Source organism: Pecten maximus, chromosome 5, assembly GCF_902652985.1.
Source record: "Pecten maximus chromosome 5, xPecMax1.1, whole genome shotgun sequence".
In the NCBI taxonomy this organism is placed as follows: domain Eukaryota; kingdom Metazoa; phylum Mollusca; class Bivalvia; order Pectinida; family Pectinidae; genus Pecten; species Pecten maximus.
Window position 1 is genome coordinate 29,315,430 of NC_047019.1, and position 26,759 is coordinate 29,342,188.

Here is a 26,759-nt window from a genome sequence, read left to right on the forward strand (position 1 = left end):
GCTTCGAACTTTATTTTGATAACACAGTATTTAATCATATTACTTATACAGCTGCGAATTATTAAATTTAAATTTCGTTCAGTTTGATTCACATATTCAATGAAATATACCATAAATACACTGGCTTTATTTTTTTATCAAAATAATGATGTGGGTCATCACAAAAAGAAAACACATTGCATTTCTGGCGTCATCATGTTGTCAAGGAAAATAATCGACGTAATATCTTAATCCTAAATATCTTTGGCATTTTAGAAAAATGCTTTATTTTCTTAAATACAAAATTATAACAATACCCTGGCATGTAGACAATGTCAAACAAATAAAACAAAAGAACAAATTAAGCTAACTCAACAAGTGCTCTAAGGGAGACAAACCTTGCAAAACGAAAGTAGCGGAAATGCGAGTTTTTGTTTTGGTGTGTTGCGCATGTCGGTGGGAGCAGAAGCTTTGTTTATGACAGGTGAGGGAGCCGTGTGTCACGATAGGTTGATGTTGTTACAGTGGAGCAGCGTGTGAAATATTGATGATCTATCACATACACAAAGAGGTACGTCTTAGCAAAGAAGTAGATTGGGTCCATATGATAATTACATATTATTGGAAAATGTTCGTATCACATTATGATTACATTTTCATGCGTTTCGTCACAGTGACTTTGCGGCAAGGCTGACATAACCAGCTGAGGTACAGCTTTCATAAACATATCGTCTTGGTACTAGTTTGATGTGATTTTTTCAGATTTTGTAAAGCGCTGCTGGTGCGAGTTTTTATACTGTAACGTTAAATATCTTAAGCATAATATTCAGCAGCTATAAACATATGCAAATCAATATATATAATTTCAAATATAGACTATATCAGCTGCTATATATTTCAACCACTGTCTGGAGTTTCAACACGTTACATTTTAAATTTACATGAAGTTTAAATGTAGTGATTGTGGCTGAGTAACGATTCAGGGTAATCACTAATGATTAAGAAAATTGTACTCAATATTTTCCTACCTTAAACTGGTACAGGCTGTTGTAATTTTCAGGTAAAAATAACTGCATGGACAGGTAATTTCAATCAACAAACACCTATAATCAATAATATGTATCTAGACTTCCAGATACATCAGAGTAAAATGTACAGGAATCAAACACTATCCTACCTCATGTTTCCCAGCAATAAGTTTGGTTAAATCCGTGATCATTTGGACTTGAACTTATTTTAATTTCATCACTGCTTATTTTCAGAATACTTAGACCTGTCTAGTCACACTTGATTGGGTCCCAGGGTGACAACAATGGCGGGAGGAGTTTTTCATGTGGAATTTGGAATCAATGAGACAAGTTTGACAAGAGCTCTTGAACAGGGAAACTTTGTGACAGCAGAGAAACTCATCAGAGATAATAATAACCCGTCTTTCTTAGATGAAGGTATTGTTTTTTTGTTGTTCTGAACATGTACTAATTATAAAGAGGTACATTAATTGTATTAGATGATGAAACAGAGTTTGTGTTGAAGGCATCCCAATATATATTATGGACTGGAATGTATACTTTTTATACCATATTTTCAGGTCCCAGATCCACTTTGAAATATAGGTCCACTGTTATGTGATTGATTAATGGATACTCGAATGGATTACTTCAATGCTTGGTATAACTATCCTGATATTACTAATTACATGAAACAAAACATAGCTTAGTACATTACAACTCTGTTATTTACATCCAATAGATTTCTATACCATAACAAAACAATCTTTGTGGAGATTTTCAGGCTAACAAGTGCTACATATTGACCACAAGTGTTTTTACATAACAGTAAACATACTTATTTCTTCGAATTTGCATTCAAATTTTAGTGCATAACCAAATTAGCACAACAGGAATACTTGTGGTAGAAAATAATGTAAAGAAAGTGTAATTATGATTATGGCAATCATAAATAGCGGAATGATTTGAACAGAAAAAATACCTAAAATAATATTATAGCTGAAGTTGGTATGTTTACAGACAGTATTTAGAACAAATATCAAACAAAAAATCCTAAGTCTGCATATCATTATAACTTGTGCTGACCAATTACAATACCATTTTATTGTAGTAATGAGTAAAGTAGACTATAACTTGAGTAATGCTGATATGTTTCAGGTTGCTACCGGAGAACGCCCTTGTTTATTTGTCTATGTGGAATGGATGAAGAGGAGAAGAGAGTGCGCCCTAGAAACCTATACTTAGCAAAACTGATGATAGAACATGGTGCCAATGTCAACTTTAGAGTGCCCACTGTGAGTTTGTCAAGACTACATCATTGTTTCATTAGTGGTGGGCCAGTTTAGGTTCATTGTTTTATTAGTGGTCGGCCAGTTTAGGTTCATTGTTTTATTAATGGTCGGCCAGTTTAGGTCCATTGTTTTATTAGTGGTCGGCCAGTTTAGGTCCATTGTTTATTAGTGGTCAGCCAGTTTAGGTCCATTGTTTATTAGTGGTCGGCCAGTTTAGGTCCATTGTTTTATTAGTGGTCGGCCAGTTTAGGTCCATTGTTTTATTAGTGGTCGCCAGCTTAGGTTCATTGTTTTATTAGTGGTTGCCAGTTTAGGTTCAGTAATGTCCTAACAACAGGTAAGATCATTTAGGGACAGCCTCCCCTATGTGGGAGATACATGTCTGTGGTGGATGTGTATATGTTTTGGGAGGCTGCAGTATTTTCTTGTTTGTGATAGCTGATACTGACTTAAAAGTGCTACTTCACCAAAGCATACTGCTGAAGACACCCAGTCACATTATACTGACAATGGGCGAACCAGTCGTCCCACTCCCAAAATGCTGAATGTTAAGTAGGAGGAGAAAGCACCATTTTTATAGACTTTGGTATGCCTCCGGCTGCCAGGGGACAGAACCCAAAGCCTTCCTCACAGAGGTGAACACTCAACTAATGTGCAAAAGTGAGGAATTATCAAAGGAAACATCAGGAAGAAGAAAGCTGCGCATGCTAGAATAAAGAGAAAAGATAACATTCCAAATTCAGTTGCCTCTTATGATCATGCAATTGGGGCAGCAGGTACAATTCTGATGCCCTACCTGCAGGGCATGATATAATCAGTAAGACCTCCATGATCTATTAAATTTGAACTCTTTCTCATGTACTGATATAATTATATTGATGGAACAAGAAAAAAACCCATTTTCGTTTGATTTAAGACTAAGCTTTAGAGCTGTATTAAGAACTCACCTGTGTGGACTGCTACAATACCTATAAGATTGTTTCTTATATTTCCAGACTTATTTTGGATCTGAATTTGAAAGTCCTGGCCTGAGTCCATTAGAATTACTTACTGATTTCTACAACGATCTTACGAAACACCGTCATCATTACGGGAATGAGCCATGGTAAGACTTAAGTTGATGATAATGTACATGTATCTTGTACCATTTCTTTATTGTAAATCATATAGTTTTCTGTGTTTAGTAATCAGGTTTAAGGGTTTTTCCTGAAGTCCAGCTGTCTCTGTCATGTCACTTACACTGAGAATGAGACTACATTTTTCATGCTTAATCTATAATGTACACTATAAAAACATTCAGTTCAATGTTGATTTATTTACATGTAACTTAAAATGGAGTTTGGTTTTAGCAGTTTTTTAGAATCTTCTTAACAGCACCAGGTATTTTTCATCCACCATCATCAGATGGTGGGCTATTCCAATCACCCTGGGTCTGTTGTCCGTCGTCTATCTGTGCATGTTGTCTATATCTCTTATCCGTCTGTCGTCCATATGTCGTTTGACTGTCCGTCCTTAAACAATCATTGTTATTGCTATATCTTGAAAAGTACTGGAGAGATATTCCTCAAACGTCATATGTAGGTTCCCCTTGGTCCCAAGTTGTGCCATCTGAATTTAGTTTTTTGATCAGAAAAAAAAATGGCTGACAGGCGGCCATCTTAGATTTTGAGAATTGAAATTTGTTATCACTATTTCTCGAGAAGTAAGTGAGGGATATTTCTCAAACTTCATGTGTAGGTTCCCTCTTGTTTCCTTGTTGTGCCAATCAAATTTCCTTTTTGATCAGAAAAACAAAATGGCAGACAGGCGGCCATTTTGGATTTTGAATTGGAATTTGTTATTGCTATTTCTTCAAAAAGTGCTGGAGGGATGTTTGTTAGACTTCACATATACTGTATTTGACCTAATAAGGACGCAGGGCACGGGTAATTGACAGTGGGGGTGCCCTTATCAAGATTAGTTATTCTGAAGTTTTATGAAACAGACTACGGTATACCTTATTATAAGTTATAGCAGAATACCCAAGGCTGTGGAAACGGTAAAATATTCAGTCATAAAAATATAAAAAAAAGATATCTATTCATTATCATATCTTAAGCTTAAACATCACTTGAATATTCCTGTAAACTTGTAAACCATGCCAGCTGATCTTTAGACCAGAGAACATGTGTTCCACCATTTAGCATGTTCAAATGGAACACTTTTGTGTTCTATTTATAGACACAGGTGATTTCCCAAATCTTATCAGACATCTTTTTCTTTGACCTAATAATTGATTTACAATGTCTTTTACTAGCTTTCTGTTTTGTACAAAACTTATTTATCAACAAGAATGAAGTCTTTTACTTTATATTCAAATAAAGATGGTAAGTTATTATTTGTATGTGTGTTTTAGTTTTGGGTGCTCTTTGCACTGACATGTCATCTGTAGGAATAGACAAAATGTGATGAAAACTTGTGTTCCAGTTACTTAATTTGCTGAAGAAAATTGAACACATAAAGTAGCAAATTATTTCACATGAATTATTACTTTTGAACACCATTTTGACACTCAAAGATTTTTATCCTTGAAAAAGGTAGGGGCGCCCTTATTAGGTCAAAGGTAGGTTCTACCTTTTCATGTTATCAGATTAGTGAGAGGAATAAAAGGGAGAAGATCAGTCTGACATAGAACCCAATAAAGATCATTCAATGGGGGGGTCTTCAAACAGTTGTTGTTCACAAATACACCAAATTCTGATCATAAAGTATAAAGATAGCCAATGCGAGTTGTATGTATGTTGGTTAATCAGAAGGATGTGTGACTTAGAAAATTGATACTGAAATGTATTCAGGGAATCAAACGGAGAAATAAGTCCGAGATCCTCAACATGTTCTCTTTCTTAATTTCTGACTTTCTTACTTAGGACGACATACCACTGTGGCTGGGACCCTCACATTGATGTGGTGGTGGGCCTTAACAAACAGTACCTCATCACGCTGGAGGACGTCATAGAACATGTCGAGGACATCATGTTTGTTATCCTCAGTAAGTATCCACTTATACATACTGGAAGTGTAATACTTTAATGGTATAGTATCCACTTCTACATACTGGAAGTGTAATACTTTTATGGTATATTATCCTCATCTACATAATGGAAGTGTACATACATTAATGGTATAGTATCCACTTCTACAAACTGGAAGTGTAATACTTTAATGGTATATTATCCTCATCTACATACTGGAAGTGTAATACTTTAATGGTATATTATCCTCATCTACATACTGGAAGTGTAATACTTTATATAGTATCCTCTTCTACATACTGGAAGTGTAATACTTTAATGGTATATTATCCACTTCTACATACTGGAAGTGTAATACTTTAATGGTATAGTATCCACTTCTACATACTGGAAGTGTAATACTTTAATGGTATATTATCCTCATCTACATACTGGAAGTGTAATACTTTAATGGTATAGTATCCACTTCTACATACTGGAAGTGTAATACTTTAATGGTATAGTATCCACTTCTACATACTGGAAGTGTACATACTTTAATGGTATATTATCCACGTCTACATACTAGAAGTGTAATACTTTAATGGTATAGTATCCTCTTCTACATACTGGAAGTGTAATACTTTAATGGTATAGTATCCTCTTCTACATACTGGAAGTGTAATACTTTAATGGTATAGTATCCTCTTCCACATACTGGAAGTGTACATACTTTAATGGTATAGTATCCACTTCTACATACTGGAAGTGTAATACTTTAATGGTATAGTATCCACTTCTACATACTGGAAGTGTAATACTTTAATGGTATATTATCCACTTCTACATACTGGAAGTGTAATACTTTAATGGTATATTATCCACTTCTACATACTGGAAGTGTAATACTTTAATGGTATATTATCCTCATCTACATACTGGAAGTGTAATACTTTAATGGTATATTATCCACTTCTACATACTGGAAGTGTAATACTTTAATGGTATAGTATCCTCTTCTACATACTGGAAGTGTAATACTTTATATAGTATCCACTTCTACATACTGGAAGTGTAATACTTTAATGGTATATTATCCTCATCTACATACTGGAAGTGTAATACTTTAATGGTATATTATCCACTTCTACATACTGGAAGTGTAATACTTTAATGGTATAGTATCCTCTTCTACATACTGGAAGTGTAATACTTTAATGGTATAGTATCCACTTCTACATACTGGAAGTGTACATACTTTAATGGTATAGTATCCTCATCTACATACTGGAAGTGTAATACTTTATATAGTATCCACTTCTACATACTGGAAGTGTAATACTTTAATGGTATATTATCCACTTCTACATACTGGAAGTGTAATACTTTAATGGTATATTATCCTCATCTACATACTGGAAGTGTAATACTTTAATGGTATATTATCCACTTCTACATACTGGAAGTGTAATACTTTAATGGTATATTATCCACGTCTACATACTGGAAGTGTAATACTTTAATGGTATAGTATCCACTTCTACATACTGGAAGTGTAATACTTTAATGGTATAGTATCCTCATCTACATACTGGAAGTGTACATACTTTAATGGTATAGTATCTACTTCTACATACTGGAAGTGTAATACTTTAATGGTATATTATCCTCATCTACATACTGGAAGTGTAATACTTTAATGGTATATTATCCTCATCTACATACTGGAAGTGTAATACTTTATATATTATCCACTTCTACATACTGGAAGTGTAATACTTTAATGGTATAGTATCCTCATCTACATACTGGAAGTGTACATACTTTAATGGTATAGTATCTACTTCTACATACTGGAAGTGTAATACTTTAATGGTATAGTATCCTCTTCTACATACTGGAAGTGTAATACTTTATATAGTATCCACTTCTACATACTGGAAGTGTAATACTTTAATGGTATATTATCCACTTCTACATACTGGAAGTGTAATACTTTAATGGTACATTATCCTCATCTACATACTGGAAGTGTAATACTTTAATGGTATATTATCCACTTCTACATACTGGAAGTGTAATACTTTAATGGTATATTATCCACGTCTACATACTGGAAGTGTAATACTTTAATGGTATAGTATCCACTTCTACATACTGGAAGTGTACATACTTTAATGGTATATTATCCACGTCTACATACTGGAAGTGTAATACTTTAATGGTATAGTATCCACTTCTACATACTGGAAGTGTAATACTTTAATGGTATAGTATCCACTTCTACATACTGGAAGTGTAATACTTTAATGGTATATTATCCACGTCTACATACTGGAAGTGTACATACTTTAATGGTATAGTATCCTCATCTACATACTGGAAGTGTACATACTTTAATGGTATATTATCCACGTCTACATACTGGAAGTGTACATACTTTAATGGTATAGTATCTACTTCTACATACTGGAAGTGTAATACTTTAATGGTATAATATCCACTTCTACATACTGGAAGTGTAATACTTTAATGGTATAGTATCCTCTTCTACATACTGGAAGTGTACATACTTTAATGGTATAGTATCCACTTCTACATACTGGAAGTGTACATACTTTAATGGTATATTATCCACGTCTACATACTGGAAGTGTACATACTTTAATGGTATAGTATCTACTTCTACATACTGGAAGTGTAATACTTTAATGGTATATTATCCTCACTTCTACATACTGGAAGTGTAATACTTTAATGGTATATTATCCACTTCTACATACTGGAAGTGTAATACTTTAATGGTATAGTATCCACTTCTACATACTGGAAGTGTAATACTTTAATGGTATAGTATCCACTTCTACATACTGGAAGTGTACATACTTTAATGGTATAGTATCCTCTTCTACATACTGGAAGTGTAATACTTTAATGGTATAGTATCCACTTCTACATACTGGAAGTGTAATACTTTAATGGTATAGTATCCACTTCTACATACTGGAAGTGTAATACTTTAATGGTATAGTATCCACTTCTACATACTGGAAGTGTAATACTTTAATGGTAATTTTATTTTGGTGTTGGAAACATTGTGCTATAATTACAGTCACTACTTTTTCAGTTTAATTATGTTTGAATGCCATTCATCATTGTATTATATTGTTAGAATTTGATGATGAATTAGAGTGACCCAAAATATAAACACTTACATTAGAACCTCTACACTGGAATTTCATTACATTTCAATACCCAGTAAAACCTTTCCTTGTTTTTTAACACTTCTTATTAAAGTTAATTATTTAGCAAATAGGATTTTGAATAAGTTCCTGAAGTGATTTCCTGATTGCTGAATAAGTATTCACATCAGAGATAAGTGTAAAGTCAGAGATAAGTGTAAAGTCAGAGATAAGTGTAAAGTCAGAGATAAGTGCAAAGTCAGAGATAAGTGTAAAGTCAGAGATAAGTGTAAAGTCAGAGATAAATGTAAAGTCAGAGATAAGTGTAAAGTCAGAGATAAGTGTAAAGTCAGAGATAAGTGCAAAGTCAGAAATAAGTGTAAAGTCAGAGATAAGTGTAAAGTCTCAGTCTTCTGAAACCAGATTTACTTACTGTATACATGTTAGATATAACAAATTCTTCATCTCTGTTTATCTTTCTGTCCTTAAAGCCCATGGAGGAGATGCAAACATTGCTGACCTTTCAAAGTTGACACCCTTACACAAGACATCAATATTTAGCTATGACAATCGGCTACTGAAACTGCTGGTGGAGAATGGTGGAAACCTAAATGCACAGGACACCGAGGGCAGTTCTCCTCTCCTGGCGATGTGCGACATCTCCGCGTCGGACATGTATGACTATCTGGAGGACTTGTCGCCCACCAGCGACGACACACTGGAGGATACGAGTGCCAACCTTAGTGTTAAACATGATTTCCTCAACTTCATGTTGTCGCAGAAAAATATAGAGGTACAGATATATGATGGAATATAGCGATACAGGTGTATGATGGAGTATAGAGGTACAGGTGTATGATGGAATGATGTAATATAGAGGTACAGGTGTATGGTGGAGTATAGAGGTACAGGTGTATGATGGAGTATAGAGGTATGATGGAATGATGTAATATAGAGGTACAGGTGTATGATGGAATGATGTAATATAGAGGTACAGGTGTATGATGGAGTATAGAGGTACAGGTGTATGGTGGAGTATAGAGGTACAAATATATGATGGAATATAGCGATACAGGTGTATGATGGAGTATAGAAGTACAGGTGTATGATGGAGTATAGAGGTACAGGTGTATGATGGAGTATAGAGGTACAGATGATGGAATATAGAGGTACAGGTGTATGATGGAATGATGTAATATAGAGGTACAGGTGTATGATGGAGTATAGAGGTACAGGTGTATGATGGAGTATAGAGGTACAGGTGTATGATGGAGTATAGAGGTACAGATGATGGAATATAGAGGTAGAGGTGTATGATGGAATGATGTAATATAGAAGTACAGGTGTATGATGGAATGATGTAATATAGAAGTACAGGTGTATGATGGAATGATGTAATATAGAAGTACAGGTGTATGATGGAGTATAGAGGTACAGGTGTATGATGGAGTATAGAGGTACAGGTGTATGGTGGAGTATAGAGGTACAGGTGTATGATGGAGTATAGAGGTACAGGTGTATGATGGAGTATAGAGGTACAGGTGTATGATGGAATATAGAAGTACAGGTGTATGATGGAGTATAGAGATACAGGTGTATGATGGAGTATAGAGGTACAGGTGTATGGTGGAGTATAGAGGTACAGGTGTATGATGGAATATAGAGGTACAGGTGTATTATGTAGTATAGAGGTACAGGTGTATGATGGAGTATAGAGGTACAGGTGTATGATGGAGTATAGAGATACAGGTGTATGATGGAATATAGAGGGTTTGTCCAGATACTTTTCTAAATGCTTTGGACTTAAATCTTCCTTTGGATACTTTAAAGTAACTTTATACTACTATACAATTATTGACTTTTTAGGTCATCTGATCCGAAGGGTCAGGATGACCTATAGCCATCGTGCTTCGTTCGTTGTCGTGCGCCGTGCGCCGTCCGTAAACTTTTCACATTTCAATCTTCTTCTCAATTTCCACCAGTGGCATTGAGATGAAACTTGCCAGAAATGATCCTGAGATGGTCCTGACCAAGTGTTGTTATTTTTCGGGTTGGTCCGAAATCCAAGATGGCCGCCATAGTCGCCATTTTGAAAACACATTTTAAACTTCTTCTCAAGTTCCACCAGTGCTGTTGGGCTGAAACTTGCCAGAAATGATCCTGATATGATCCCGATCAAGTGTTGTTATTTTTCGGGTCGGTCCGAAATCCAAGATGGCCGACATAGCCGCCATCTTGAAAAACACATTTAAAACTTCTTCTCAAGTTTCACCAGTGCTATTGAGCTGAAACTTGCCTGAAATGATCCTGATATGATCCCGACCAAGTGTTGTTATTTTTCGGGTTGGTCCGAAATCCAAGATGGCCGCCATAGCCGCCATCTTGAAAAACACATTTTAAACTTCTTCTCAAGTTCCACCAGTGCTATTGAGCTGAAACTTGCCTGAAATGATCCTGATATTATCCCGACCAAGTGTTGTTATTTTTCGGGTCGGTCCGAAATCCAAGATGGCCGACATAGCGGCCATCTTGAAAAACACATTTTAAACTTCTTCTCAAGTTCCACCAGTGCTATTGAGCTGAAACTTGCCTGAAATGATCCTGATATGATCCCGACCAAGTGTTGTTATTTTTTGGGTCGGTCCGAAATCCAAGATGGCCGCCATAGCCGCCATCTTGAAAAACACATTTTAAACTTCTTCTCAAGTTCCACCTGTGCTATTGAGCTGAAACTTGCCTGAAATGATCCTGATATGATCCCAACCAAGTGTAGTTATATTTCGGGTCGGTCCGTAATCCAAGATGGCCGCTAAGGCCGCCATCTTGAAAAACACATTTTAAACTTCTTCTCAAGTTCCACCAGTGCTATTGAGCTGAAACTTGCCTGAAATGATCCTGATATGATCCCGACCAAGTGTTGTTATTTTTCGGGTCGGTCCGAAATCCAAGATGGCCGCCATAGCCGCCATCTTGAAAAACACATTTTAAACGTCTTCTCAAAACACATTTTAAACTTCTTCTCAAGTTCCACCAGGGCTGTTGGGCTGAAACTTGCCTGAAATGTTCCTGATATGATCCCGACCAAGTGTTGTTATTTTTTAGATTGGTCTGAAATCCAAGATGGCCGCCATATCCGCAATCTTAAAAAACGTATTTTAAACTTCTTCTCCAGTTCCACTGGTGCCATTGAGCTGGAAATTGGTGAGGATGTTAAGGAAGGAGGGCCAACAAAGTGTTGTTGTTTTTTTCGGCCTCTTAAAAACTTTGACATGGCAGCAATGACGGCCATTTTGTAACATGATTGCGCAATCATGGTTTTCATTAACAACACCTATTTCAAACTTCTTCTCAAATTCCACCGGTGGGATTCAGCTCTTACTTACCAGAAATTATCCTTAGATGGTCCAGACCAAGTGTTATTATTTATTGGGTGGGTCAGAAATCCAAGATGGCCACCATGGCCAACAGTGCCACTATATACTAGCTACAGAGAATGCATACTACAATAATATAAGGGTTTTAATTTAGAGTCAGATGACCGTTAAGGCCCCTGGGCCTCTTGTTGTAGGTTGATACAGGGTTTACCCAAGTAACAAAGGGAGACAAATTCCCTGTTAAAATTTTTTATCCCAGATTAACTTGACAGGAGATGTCAACTTATCAATCAACTGATATTCATTGGTTGACATGTTGACATTGCATTTTGCCTGTCAAAGATGCCTCAACCAATCTGGAAGACACAGAAATCTTTGTCATATAACAATCTATATTATGATTTTTGCTTTGAACAAATTGGTATCAGTTAATGGTTTGGTAGTGTAACAAGGGAGCTGTATAAAGAAATGTGATATGTATTAGTGTTTAGAGGTGTTTTCTGCTATCAGGGCCATTTTATATGGATTGAGTGATTAGGTAGTAGATATAGCATGTCTTCCTTTTCTCTACTTTAACACTGCCTGAATCACTCTACCTTCACTCTGCTTTCTTTCCACTATAAGACTTCCTCTAACCAGACTAGTGATTAGGACCATCATTGTTTAGGTTTCATATTGTAACAGTGCAATCCTGTTGATATCACCTTTGTTAATATGACATTCCTTGAGGGACAGAAAATGTATGTTAGATCATCCACTCTCAATGTCTGTATGTGTGTATCAGTGTTTTTGAATATTTGGCAAGCATTCTCCTAATTCTTTAACTCAATTCAAACAAATACAAAATGTGTAAGCTAATGTATGTATGGTTGATATCACTTGTTCCAGCTCAACATATCTAACAGGCGTGGCCAGACAGCACTGTTTCACTGTGTGGTACGTGGGGATGTGGATGCCTGTTATAAACTGTTAAAGGCCGGAGCAAGTCCGTCCATCAGGGGTGTCGTGTGGGAAACGCGCAAAAAGAAAAGGTAGTACATGTGACATGTGATGACTGCTTACTTAGAGCTCCATCCTTTATTTAGACTTTTAAGTTTCTATGGTAAAAAAAATGAATATTCTAAAGCATTAAGCCTAGAATTAAATGATTGTCCTGATACACTTTGTATGTTAAAAAGAGAAGTAAAGCAAATTTTTCGTTTTAACTGATAGTTGCTAAAGTTTCCTCAAATATGTTAACTTTTGATTGGTTTATTTCAAATGTAGATAATAAACAATTATATTTTTTACCTGTAGGAAACTGTCCCCAATATTCGCATCATTCCTGTCCATTCCTATACAGCGGACTTTGAGCTGGCAGAACATGCACCACAAACTAGCCACAGCCCCTCATCAGTATGGCCATCTTGTAGATCTTGGTAAGTCTCGACATCTTAACGACTAAACAATAATACCTGGTCCTAGGTCTGATTATGATGATATTATGTTAGTGATGATTTTTGGAATTTCTTGGTTTACAGCCATAAACTTTCTGAAGCCTTCAGCATGTTATTTCCTCGAAATGAAGAAACAACCCTGAAATGTCTTACTTATTTAAAAGAAATTGTGACTACATTGCCCCATTTTAAGGACAGACTGATGGTAATAAAGAGTCAGACTTCAGATCAAAATTTCACTTATTTCTATGTTAAATCCTGATGGGTTCAGGCTGGGACCAGAAATTATTCTTCCTCAAAAAAACTAACAACATACTAGACAATCCATCTCCATTAAGTAATATGATTCATGCTTTTATATGTTTGAAGACATCTGCTTGAAATAAATAAATAGCAGAAAAAAGTTGAAATCATACACAATGACCTGCTTTATCCTGGAGTATTTCGAACTATTCGCTGTGCAAATTATTACGCTTGCTGCCTGTTTCATGTGAGGAGAGGTAGCTCGTACACTATCTTGTCGATGCAACATTGGAAAGACACCTCAAGCTCTGGAGTTGATAAAAATGGCTGTCGCTCGCTGGATACTGTTTTGAGTCTTCAAAATCTTCGATTGTTTCTACATTTGATAATTAAAATGAAAGTAGAATACTTTTGATTGGTTCTGGCGTCATTTCCAATAAATAGGGCCTACAAAAATGGCCAAACTGGTTGAAGAGATTATGAGGTGAAACCTAAAGTTAGTATGTTTCCGCAACAGATTCCGATAGCAATAAAGAGATTGCATAGTTTGAATCAGTTAATAGTGAATTGCTTGTACAAAGTTTATAACATGAATGTGCGATTCAACAAGTCACAGGAACTGATAAGGTAGGCCTATTCATCAGTAACAATTTAAAAACTTAGGAACCAAAATATACTGTGAGAGTAATCCACATGAATCTTATACGTAGGAAATCATGATGTTGTTTATCAGGAAACATGATTTCATGGATGAATAGATCTAAGAATTAAACTTATATAATAAATCATAGTATGCCATTTCCAGTGAGGTTTAAATAAGTAATTCTTCACTATTCAGCAGATGCAGAACTTTAATGCAACCACAGCCTTTTTAAAGTAAATAAAATTCCTTAACATTGACAAAGGATAATCATCAGTAAAACATTCAGGAATGCACTTTAAAAAAACAACAACAAAAATGTCTTCTTGTTTGCTGCTAGTTTATATTTATATATACTACTTTTCTGCTTTATTTCTATCCCTAATGCACAGCACCTATGAGTGACCTTGGCACTTTGATTTTCAAGTTTTTCTTACTTTTCATTATTAGTATATTTTTTGTTAATGACAATATTTTATGAAAAGTTATTAAAAAATTGAAAGTGAACTAAATATGTACTCAAAATAGAATACAAGCTCTTAGATCTTTTGCAGTACACAGAATTGTACTTTTTTTGTTGACAATGCTATGGCACTAATTTGAGCATAGGGGGTATTTAATAGAACATGTATTTCTAACTTGCTAGGATTCTTCAACACCAAAGAAATTGTGGAGGAAATGACCGTGTATACTGAGCATGAATTCCCGGAGTTTTCAGACCTAAAGTCACTAAGTCATAAACTTGTCAACATGATGTTTGGAAGGACGACAGCTACCCTTCAGCAGCTTGCTGCTCGAAAGGTATTTCACACCTGCTTCCTCGAGGGGTCATCATCCCTGGGAAAGTTAATGCCGGCAGAGGCTCTAAAGAACAGATATTCTAATGCAGATCTGAAGCATTCGGATGTTTACGATGAATATGTGACTCTTGGCCTTAATCAGGCTGTGCTTCGGGCATTGGTTATACGTCTAAACTTACCACAAGACTCAGAGATGAACTTTAAAATTGAGCTGTTTCTACACAGGATGGCAAGTAAGTTTTCCACATACAAGGTTTTACAGCCAGAGACAATCTTTGGAGGCGATGACAGTGACAACTCAAATGACAGCAATTCAGAGAGCCAGGACGAAGGTGACTCAGATTTGGAGTATTGGTGATCTGTATCTTGGATATTTCTGTTATGTATGCTATTAAGTTAAAAGTTGGTTTTGGGATCACCCCAGCTCATCAAGAGACAATCGATTTTAAAATGTATGGCTTAATTACGTTGTATCATAGACTAGCTAGGTATCACAGAATCAGACCATGAATATACACGTACCAGCTGCTTCAGATGTCTCTCAATTCTGTGTAGAAAATACAAGTTTTTATTTCTACACAACTTATAGCTCTGGTCCGCACTGCTTCAGGGATATACAATCCCACTAGTCTGATGTCTGCAATTCATAAATGTCGAAGTGAGTCAACATTTTCATTCTGTGCTACAAATATGTAGCTTAGGCTAGTGAATAATTTCTAAACCTTTGTACAGATTTGTAATCTGTAATAAAAAGTTGTACACCCCTTGATAGTTTCCTGGTATATTGATATCTTGTAAGTTACAGAGTAGATGCATTGCCACAAATTTCCATCCATACAGCTGTAATCTTCTTGTGTTAGAGTACAATGCATTAAATGTTTTTTTCTCTCATGAAGAGTGATACTTTGTAGCTATTTTTAACACAGATACGAGATGTGAATATTTTATCAACCAATGAGACACACAATTTGCACAATAAATGTCGTTGATAGTCACAATAGATGTTGTTGATAGTACACAAATATATTTGTTGACTTTTTTATAGGTGAAATAGTAAAATTTATACAATTAGTGATAATGCACAATTAAGTTTATTGGAATTCTTGTCCAGAGGTAAAAAGTGAAATTTGTTCATTATAAAATGATCAGCAATGCGCCATCTTGTTTTTTGTTTTTGTTTGTTTTTGTTTTTTTTATGTGCTGGGTGCTATACATATCAAGTCTATATCATTACACTTCACAGCTAGATCCTGCTGTTACTATTTGTTACTTCAATATCACTCTCCAATCAAAGGAAGGGGGCATACATTACATTGTAAATATTCATTGGTTGTGAAAATTGTTAGCTGCGATACTTATATAATGATGTACCTGGTAAATTGTTTATGCTGGAATCACATTTACATTTATTGTGACATCAGTGATTTGAAGAGCTTTTCTCATTAAATGTGGAGTACTGTAATTGTGAGAAATATGTCAACGCTGTCCTTCCATTATACTGAACATATGTATTCTGTAAATTGGTTAACTCTGACCCTTAGTCTACTAGTTCCCCAGTAAATTGGTTTACTCTGACCCTTAGACTACTAGTTCCCCAGTAAATTGTTTTACTCTGACCCTTAGACTACTAGTTCCCCCGTAAATTGGTTTACTCTGACCCTTAGACTACTAGTTCCCCCGTAAATTGGTTTACTCTGACCCTTAGACTACTAGTTCCCCAGTAAATTGGTTTACTCTGACCCTTAGTCTACTAGTTCCCCAGTAAATTGGTTTACTCTGACCCTTAGTCTACTAGTTCCCCCGTAAATTGGTTTACTCTGACCCTTAGTCTACTAGTTCCCCCCGTAAATTGGTTTACTCTGACCCTTAGTCTACTAGTTCCCCCCGTAAATTGGTTTACTCTGACCCTTAGTCTACTAGTTCCCCCCGTAAATTGGTTTACTCTGACCCTTAGTCTACTAGTTCCCCAGTAAATTGGTTTACTCTGACCCTAAGTCTACTAGTTCCCCAGTAAATTGTTTTACTCTGACCCTTAGACTAGTTCCCCCGTAAATTGATTTACTCTGACCCTTAGTCTACTAGTTCCCCAGTAAATTGATTTACTCTGACCCTTAGTCTACTAGTTCCCCAGTAAATTGATTTACTCTGACCCTTAGACTAGTTCCCCCGTAAATTGATTTACTCTGACCCTATAGACTACTAGTCCCCCAGTAAATTGGTTTACTCTGACCCTTAGACTACTAGTTCACCAATAAATTGGTTTACTCTGACCCTTAGACTACTAGTTCACCAGTAAATTGTTTTACTCTGACCCTTAGTCTACTAGTTCCCCAGTAAATTGGTTTTCTCTGACCCTATAGTCTACTAGTTCCCCAGTATATTGGTTTACTCTGACCCTTAGTCTACTAGTTCACCAATAAATTGGTTTACTCTGACCCTTAGACTACTAGTTCACCAGTAAATTGTTTTACTCTGACCCTTAGTCTACTAGTTCCCCAGTAAATTGGTTTTCTCTGACCCTATAGTCTACTAGTTCCCCAGTATATTGGTTTACTCTGACCCTTAGTCTACTAGTTCACCAATAAATTGGTTTACTCTGACCCTTAGTCTACTAGTTCCCCAGTAAATTGGTTTTCTCTGACCCTATAGTCTACTAGTTCCCCAGTATATTGGTTTACTCTGACCCTTAGTCTACTAGTTCACCAATAAATTGGTTTACTCTGACCCTTAGTCTACTAGTTCCCCAGTAAATTGGTTTACTCTGACCCTTAGACTACTAGTTCCCCAGTAAATTGTTTTACTCTGACCCTTAGACTACTAGTTACCCCGTAAATTGGTTTACTCTGACCCTTAGTCTACTAGTTCCCCAGTAAATTGGTTTACTCTGACCCTTAGTCTACTAGTTCCCCAGTAAATTGTTTTACTCTGACCCTTAGACTACTAGTTCCCCAGTAAATTGGTTTACTCTGACCCTTAGTCTACTAGTTCCCCAGTAAATTGTTTTACTCTGACCCTTAGTCTACTAGTTCCCCAGTAAATTGGTTTACTCTGACCCTTAGACTACTAGTTCCCCAGTAAATTGGTTTACTCTGACCCTTAGTCTACTAGTTCCCCAGTAAATTGGTTTACTCTGACCCTTAGACTACTAGTTCCCCAGTAAATTGGTTTACTCTGACCCTTAGTCTACTAGTTCCCCAGTAAATTGGTTTACTCTGACCCTTAGACTACTAGTTCCCCAGTAAATTGGTTTACTCTGACCCTTAGACTACTAGTTCCCCAGTAAATTGGTTTACTCTGACCCTTAGACTACTAGTTTCCTCTGTTTATGCCTCTCACTGTGCTGTCAAGCTCCATCATTATTCCTTAAAGTATTTTTTTCCACTTGTACAGGAAATCATTACTGAATTTAAGGCGAATTCCTTAGCAAGACTTTTCCAGTCCAACACCTTTAAATGAAAACTAATAAGAGTTCAATTCTTACCTTCCTGGTTTATGGATGTGGTTAAGATTGAATACAGCTTCTCATTCAATTTTTGTTATGCTGCCACTGAACATTTAAAGTGATATATAACAAAAAGCTTTAATCTAGATGCTTGAACATTTAGCTACATATCAATATATTTCATGTATATGTGATGCACAAAATCTGTCGCGCCTGAACAGTTATGACACAGGCGGTTGGTTCTAGTATGTACTGGTGTATGTGTCACATGTTAGTATTTGTACTGGATAAGGTACAGTAAAATCCTGTGTAATTTACACACATATCTGTATATGATTGAATAAGAGTTCCTGTTGTGTCTGTCATAATCCAATATTGAATACAATGTATATATATTTTAAAGGTTTTGTTTTAATGTCGACAGAAAAAGATGTTGATATGCTCAATAGTAAAACATTCAGTGAGACAGAAGCTTAGTTTGTCTCGGTGGTGTTCTGTGTGTAAATATTATTGTTGATAATTGTGTGCAGAATGTATGATATACTGCCTTAGACCACTGAGGTGAACCTAGTCAGATATCTCAATTAAAGTGTGATAAGTCTCGATACAATTGTACATTAAGCAGGTAATATATATATTCCTGACCAACTAATTATAGAAGTAGGAGTACTTGTAGTGAAAATGTCATTGTTACAGTTTAAAAGTACCGATAGGTGTAAGACAGCCAAGGTATTGGCTCGGTGGCAACACCACCTGTCACTGACTTATAATTAGGTCTTTTGGTTTTATGATTTGCTGTATATACATTGTGTATTGATGTGGACTTTTAATTTGTTAGCTCAACTGGTCCACCAAGATGAGCTTATGCATGCCATATTGTTTTTATCAGATGTTTATCAACTATTTAATTAGAGCTCATTATACCTATAACTTGTAATAATGTCATGTTTCTTGATCCTCTTTAAGATATATCCTAATATCTCACACATTTCTATTATATTGTTGTACCTGGATGTTTATATTGTACACTTTATATCATAGTATAATATATTAATGTATGTCAGACATTTATTTTTTGCTATAGTTGTCTCCCCTAATTACCAAAATATTATTCGGTATGCAGTTATTCTGTATATGTTTCACAGTATAAAAAGGACATGTATATCACAGTATAATAATGTAGCATATAGCCTTAAGTTGATTTTCTAGACCTAAGATTGATTTGAAACCTAAAGCTTATCACTAATCATTAATCTGCCTCAAGTTTGAATGGTCACTCATTAATTGGTAGTGAGGGACGTTCAGATACATAACGAAGGTGATGAAGCATGTTCATATATCATTCAGGAAGATATATTCATCAAAGAAATATTTTTCTCTTGGAGCTTTTAAATGTATTTTTGCATAAATATTTTGATAAAAATATAATATGTTTGCGAGTCACAAAAAGCTGTAGCAACTTCTAGCAAGTGAAACTTTTGAACAACTTACAATTTCTGCTCAGTTTTTTTTCTTCTGGAATTCCATTGATTTGATTCTCCAGACATTTGCAGCCAAAGCATATTTTTGCATTTCTTTAAATGGACTTTTTATTGTCCAATAACTATATTGATTATATCTAAAATGTTTGCCATGTCACAATTATATTAATGATAATTTTAGAGATATGAGTGTGTGTAGTGGAAGGATTATGCCACCAATCAGTGATATTTAATATAAGGATGGGACTACTGTAGAAATTGGGCTATCAGTGTAAAGACCGAAAATTAAAAGTACATTCTGAATTTGATTTTGATCAATCAAATTTTCACTGGATCATTTGAAAATCTGATATGATGTATGTAGTAATTGTCTTGATGCAAAATGGCTAAAGGCATGTTATTAATCAACTATGTTTTGTATAAGATGGAAGTAGATGATCACTTGACAAGTCTCAATTAGTTAATAAATGTATTTTTGTATAAAAGTAGTTAAAGGAAGATTTTTTATTCTATTAATTAGAATAGATAACTATGAAATAAATGTTAAAAAACTAAAATAAATTCCCATAATTGTAGAGGTACTGTTAGTCACAGACATGAGTCACATCAATTTGTAGATAGAATTTTATCTAGATAATGAAGCAAAAAGATGAGTGTAGCTCACATTGTTTATACTCGGATTCATTCCCACAGACCATACAATGTTCTAGGTTAGTGATACCAGATTTATTATATGTTTCTACCATCTCATTGACCCAGGGAAAGATGTCTGACAATCGTTGGTATCTCGTCAATGTTAACAACATCAATTGTTAGATGTCTGACAATGGCTGGTATCTTGTCAATGTTTACAACAACAATTGTTAGATGTCTGACAATGGCTGGTATCTGGTCACTGTTTACAACATCAATTGTTAGATGTCTGACAATGGCTGGTATCTCGTCAATGTTTACAACATCAATTGTTAGATGTCTGACAATGGCTGGTATCTCGTCAATGTTTACAACATCAATTGTTAGATGGCTGACAATGGCTGGTATCTCGTCACTGTTTACAACAACAATTGTTAGATGTCTGACAATGGCTGGTATCTCGTCAATGTTTACAACAACAATTGTTAGATGTCTGACAATGGCTGGTATCTCGTCACTGTTTACAACATCAATTGTTAGATGTCTGACAATGGCTGGTATCTTGTCAATGTTTACAACATCAATTGTTAGATGTCTGACAATGGCTGGTATCTCGTCAATGTTTACAACATCAATTGTTAGATGTCTGACAATGGCTGGTATCTCGTCAATGTTTACAACAACAATTGTTAGATGTGTGACAATGGCTGGTATCTCGTCACTGTTTACAACATCAATTGTTAGATGTCTGACAATCGCTGGTATCTCGTCACTGTTTACAACAACAATTGTTAGATGTCTGACAATGGCTGGTATCTCGTCACTGTTCTGTAGAGGAAGAGAGTTCTGTATATGATGAAGTTTCCCATGCTTGGCTTAAGGGATGTTGTCAATTGATTGTGAAACAATTTGGATTTGTACATTTTAAAATGCTGAAAGGTGCTTAAACATGTGTATATGTGTGCTTATATCTGCTATGTATAAGGAAGCATTTGATAACAACAATGTTTTGTTTGTTGTCTAGAATTCAATTGTTTACTTCCATTAAGGTGTTGTGTTATTGTGAAAATTTACTTGTAATATGAAAATGTCCACAAGTCACAAATGCTCAGACATTTTGTCTCCACCGAGTTGTAAATGGTTTTTAATTCCATTAAGTGACACCAACCTCCCCATATACACATGCATTTTACATCATTATATAATATTCTTTTTATTTGCATCAACCAAACCAGGCCAGAAAATTGGCATTCAATCCTTCCATGTTTGATTCTATGTATAATTGTATGTATGATTGTATGTACATTTGTATGTATATATGTAAAAACATGTGAAAAATATAACACCTACCAGAAAAATCCTAGTATGCATAATATAACAGTACTGATTAAGTAAAAAGGATTTCAAATTCAAGGCTAAATGCTCAACCCCATTGACTGCTGAATATACTTTTTTGCAATAAAAGTACGATGGTGTATTTACGCCAATGCCAAACACTTTTAACAGGTTGTTTGTATAATAACAATGGCTGGTATCTAACTGTCTTCCAACGTGACCTGTTTTTAATTCACAGACTTGCAGTCCCCTACCAGTGAAACCGGAGGGACTTTAGGTTCCTGACTTATCTGCGTGTCTGTGTTTGTCTTTTTGTCTGTCACTCTTTTTGTCCCTTTGTCAGCCTGTCCACTCAGTTTTCCTCACTTTTCTCAGCCATACCTCAAGGTATGTTAGTTAAAGTTGGTATGTAACTTCAGTATGAGTAGCTTCAGATCAACATGGAGTTTCAGGGTTTAAACCGTTTTTGGGTCAAGGTCAAGGTCACTGTTACTATTTTTAGCGGTGGCAGGTAGGGGACGTGAATTTCTTTAGCAATACCTAGCATGCTTGTTATTATATTACTACACATTCTTAATGGCCCATCAACACTGAAGAGGTCATTAGGACCAAAACACTGAAGAGGTCATTAGGACCAATAAATGTTAAGTATAATGGTTATTAAACTTCAAACAATCAAATATTTAGAAAATCTCTTGGAACACTTGCATATATTTGGTACTTTATAGACGAGCAAAATGTAGAATGAGGTTTACATGTCTGTTGCCATTGGGAGGGCAGGGAGATGCTTAATGTGATGTTATTTAAATCTCATCCCTGTATTACATCTGTACAATTATGTAAGCATGGTATATATTTGAAATTTTAAAAATATGTAAGCCTGGAATTATAAAACCATTGCACAGCACCTAATGAGAGTTAAGGGACATCGTTAGGATATGAGGAAGTCTCAGTCAAACATTCACTGATGGCAAACATTATAACCAGATAAAAGTAAGCAATATGACGTAGTGGGTATGTCATATGATGTCCGTGATTGTACTGATAAATTAATATCCCTTTAATACAGATTTTTTATTGTTACATTTGTGTTATTACCTACATAACTAGAAATATACTTACATAATATACAGTATACATTGTTCATATATAATTGCAAATATATAAATACATGTATATAATAATATTTATATTGTTTAATTTGTCCATATACATTATCTGTACAATATCCTACTTGTGTTGTACTTCATGTGATAATATTAAGGTTTTAAGTAGTTTACGAGTGTCACAATATATATAGTACTTACATAATTTTATGATTAATTTAATAGCATGCTGAAATATATCACAATTTCTTTATGTTTACATGCTTATTATATCTGCTTTTTCTCTATACAATTTCAAAATGAACTTGTTCCAAAAAAACATTCCAAGAAGATAGTCACTACATTCTGTATTCTGTTTGTACAGAATTTACTCTACAATCACCTGGATTTAGACACAGTATTTATGTTTTAATTGTGCAACGTCTAATTAACTGATACTCCAGATTAAATTTGTTTGCTGGGTTTATCTTCCTGTGAACAGCAAGGGTCATGTTGAGGTGGAGTCTCTGTGTAGTAGCTGGTGGCTTCCTCGTTGAACAACATACAGAAAGCCCACCTAATGCTATCCAGATGAAGAAGTGTTTTGCCCAAGGACACAACCACAACAGCACAGGATGGTTCAGTGATACTTGTACATTATTTCATATGTAATTACAACATATATGGCTTGCCCATTGATTACTTAATATCAGTAAAGTGAATACATTTATATCTCTCTGTATTTGACTGGTGTGATGATCATAGCTAGTAATGAACATCATCACATACTTTGCGAGTCTAATCTCTGTCAATCATCTCCTCTCCTGGATTCATGTTACATCTTGTCCTAAATGATATATATTTTTGCTGAGCCAGCTAGATGAGCAGAGCTTTGACCAACATACGTAGTTATCTGACATTAGTTTTTATTAGGTCATCTGACCCGAAGGGTCAGGATGACCTATAGCCATCATGCTTCGTCCGTCGTCGTCCGCCGTCCGCCGTGCGTCGTGCGCCGTCCGCCGTCCGTAAACTTTTCACATTTCAATCTTCTTCTCAAGTTCCACCAGTGGGATTAAGATGAAACTTGCCAGAAATGATCCTGAGATGGTCCTGACCAAGTGTTGTTATTTTTCGGGTTGGTCCGAAATCCAAGATGGCCGCCAAAGCCGCCATTTTGAAAACACATTTTAAACTTCTTCTCAAGTTCCACCAGTGCTGTTGGGCTGAAACTTGCCAGAAATGATCCTGAAATCATCCCGACCAAGTGTTGTTATTTTTCGGGTCGGTCCGAAATCCAAGATGGCCGCCATAGCTGCCATCTTGAAAAACACATTTAAAACTTCTTCTCAAGTTTCACCAGTGCTATTGAGCTGAAACTTGCCTGAAATGATCCTGATATGATCCCGACCAAGTGTTGTTATTTTTCGGGTCAGTCCGAAATCCAAGATGGCCGCCATAGCCGCCATCTTGAAAAACACATTTTAAACTTCTTCTCAAGTTCCACCAGTGCTATTGAGCTGAAACTTGCCTGAAATGATCCTGAGATGATCCCGACCAAGTGTTGTTATTTTTTAGATTGGTCTGAAATCCAAGATGGCCGCCATAGCCACCATCTTGAAAAACACATTTTAAACTTCTTCTCAAGTTCCACCAGTGCTATTGAGCTGAAACTTGCCTGAAATGATCCTGATATGATCCCGACCAAGTGTAGTTATTTTTCCGGTCGGTCCGAAATCCAAGATGGCCGCCATAGCCGCCATCTTGAAAAACACGTTTTAAACTTCTTCTCAAGTTCCACCAGTGCTATTGGGCTGAAACTTACCTGAAATGTTCCTGAGATGATCCCGACCAAGTGTTGTTATTTTTTAGATTGGTCTGAAATCCAAGATGGCCGCCATGGCAGCCATCTTGAAAAACACATTTTAAACTTCTTCTCCAGTTCCACTGGTGCCATTGAGCTGGAAATTGGTGAGGATGTTAAGGAAGGAGGACCAACAAAGTGTTGTTATTTTTTCGGTCTCGTTAAAACTTTGACATGGCAGCAATGGTGGCCATTTTGTAACATGATTGCGCAATCATGGTTTTCCTGAACACCTATTTCAAACTTCTTCTCAAATTCCACCGGTGGGATTCAGCTCTAACTTACCAGAAATTATCCTTAGATGGTCCAGACCAAGTGTTGTTATTTATTGGGTCGGTCAGAATTCCAAGATGGCCACCATGGCCAACAGTGCCACTATATACTTGCTACAGAGAATGCATACTACAATAATATAAGGGTTTTAATTTAGAGTCAGATGACCGTTAAGGCCCCTGGGCCTCTTGTATTTCAACAATAACATGTCATTGATATTTTTTTTCTTTTTAATTATTCCAAAAATTGACAGATACATATTTATTATTGGTATAATTGGTATACATTAACATGACTAGGCCAAGCTTTAAACCCTTGTGTATCATCTATGAGACCAGGTGACTTATTGTCTGACTGATAAGCCACAGAGTAAGTCCTCAGGTAAAGGTGTAAAATAAAGTATTGTGGAAATGTGAAGCATATATAGACTTCATCTAGAGATCTGACTTTCTGTTAGAACATGTTTACATGAGGGATGTTAATTATTAAGGATGAACTCATCTCCTGTCAAAGAAATACAATGTCTCAGTATTCCAGCTTAATCTTATTCATTTGACATTCTTGTGATCCATGCTTCTTCCATTTATTTACATAATGTTTCCGTAGTTAGATTATTTTGTGCCTTAACAATTCCTAATTTCACGGAGGCTTATAACATTTGATTCAAACTTGTTGTCAAAATTACATTACTTTACTCAAGGAAAATAAATTTTAATTCTGAGTTAGTAGTTTGTCTTGTTTGAAGTTGAAGATTTGACTTGTAACCCTAACTATTTCAGGCTGATTTCTCTACATGTAAGTTACACCAGTAACTATGGAATCTGTCTGAAGGAAGGTCTCCTCATTTGAGTCAAAGATTCCTTTTCTTGATATCCATTCTACATATATCCCCTCTTGGAAAATCTAATGACAAAATTTAAAGCTCAATCTGTATGCAACACATTCAGGATAAATCAAAAGTTTAATGTTACATAGTCCTGCATACCTATGTTCTTTTGTTCAAAGATGAAAGGAAACATGGCAGCATAACAGTAACCTGACTAGTGATTGGTCAGGTGACATATATCAGCCTAGTGATTGGGCAGGTGATAGATATCGGTCAGGTGACAGATATCAGTCTTGTGAGGGATCAGGTGACAGATATCAGCCTAGTGATTGGTCAGGTGACAGATAGCCCAGTGATTGGTCAGGTGACAGATATATCAGCCTAGTGATTGGTCAGGTGACAGATATATCTGCCTAGTGATTGGTCAGGTGACAGATAGCCTAGTGATTGGTCAGGTGACAGATACCCTAGTGATTGGTCAGGTGACAGATATCAGCCCAGTAATTCGTTAGGAGACATATACGAGGGCTGATGATAAGTGGTGAGCCTCATATTGAAGGATTTGAGTTTAGCCGGACATCTATTATTTTTCAATATAATTCCTTCAGTATCTATACACTTTTGCCAGCGGTAGTTATGGGTCTCCATACCACTTTTATAGAACTTTTCACATTTCATCTTCTTCAAGTCCACCAGTGGGATTAAGATGAAACTTGCCAGAAATGATGGGCCGCAAAGCCGCCATTTTGAAAACACATTTTAAACTTCTTCTCAAGTTCCACCAGTGCTGTTGGGCTGAAACTTGCCAGAAATGATCCTGAAATCATCCCGACCAAGTGTTGTTATTTTTCGGGGTCGGTCCGAAATCCAAGATGGC

At 35.8% G+C, this 26,759-nt stretch overlaps 1 protein-coding gene across 1 annotated transcript; it reads left to right on the forward strand.

Annotated features, from left to right (window-relative positions):
* Positions 1-442: 442 nt before the first annotated feature.
* LOC117327745 lies at positions 443-20,346 on the forward strand. Its single transcript, XM_033884874.1, has 9 exons — positions 443-550; positions 1,242-1,424; positions 2,145-2,281; positions 3,274-3,383; positions 5,185-5,306; positions 8,942-9,243; positions 12,713-12,855; positions 13,121-13,242; positions 14,790-20,346. The coding sequence occupies exons 2-9, from the start codon at positions 1,292-1,294 to the stop codon at positions 15,299-15,301; spliced, it is 1,581 nt and encodes a 526-aa protein (XP_033740765.1). The 5' UTR covers positions 443-550; positions 1,242-1,291; the 3' UTR covers positions 15,302-20,346.
* Positions 20,347-26,759: the final 6,413 nt, after the last annotated feature.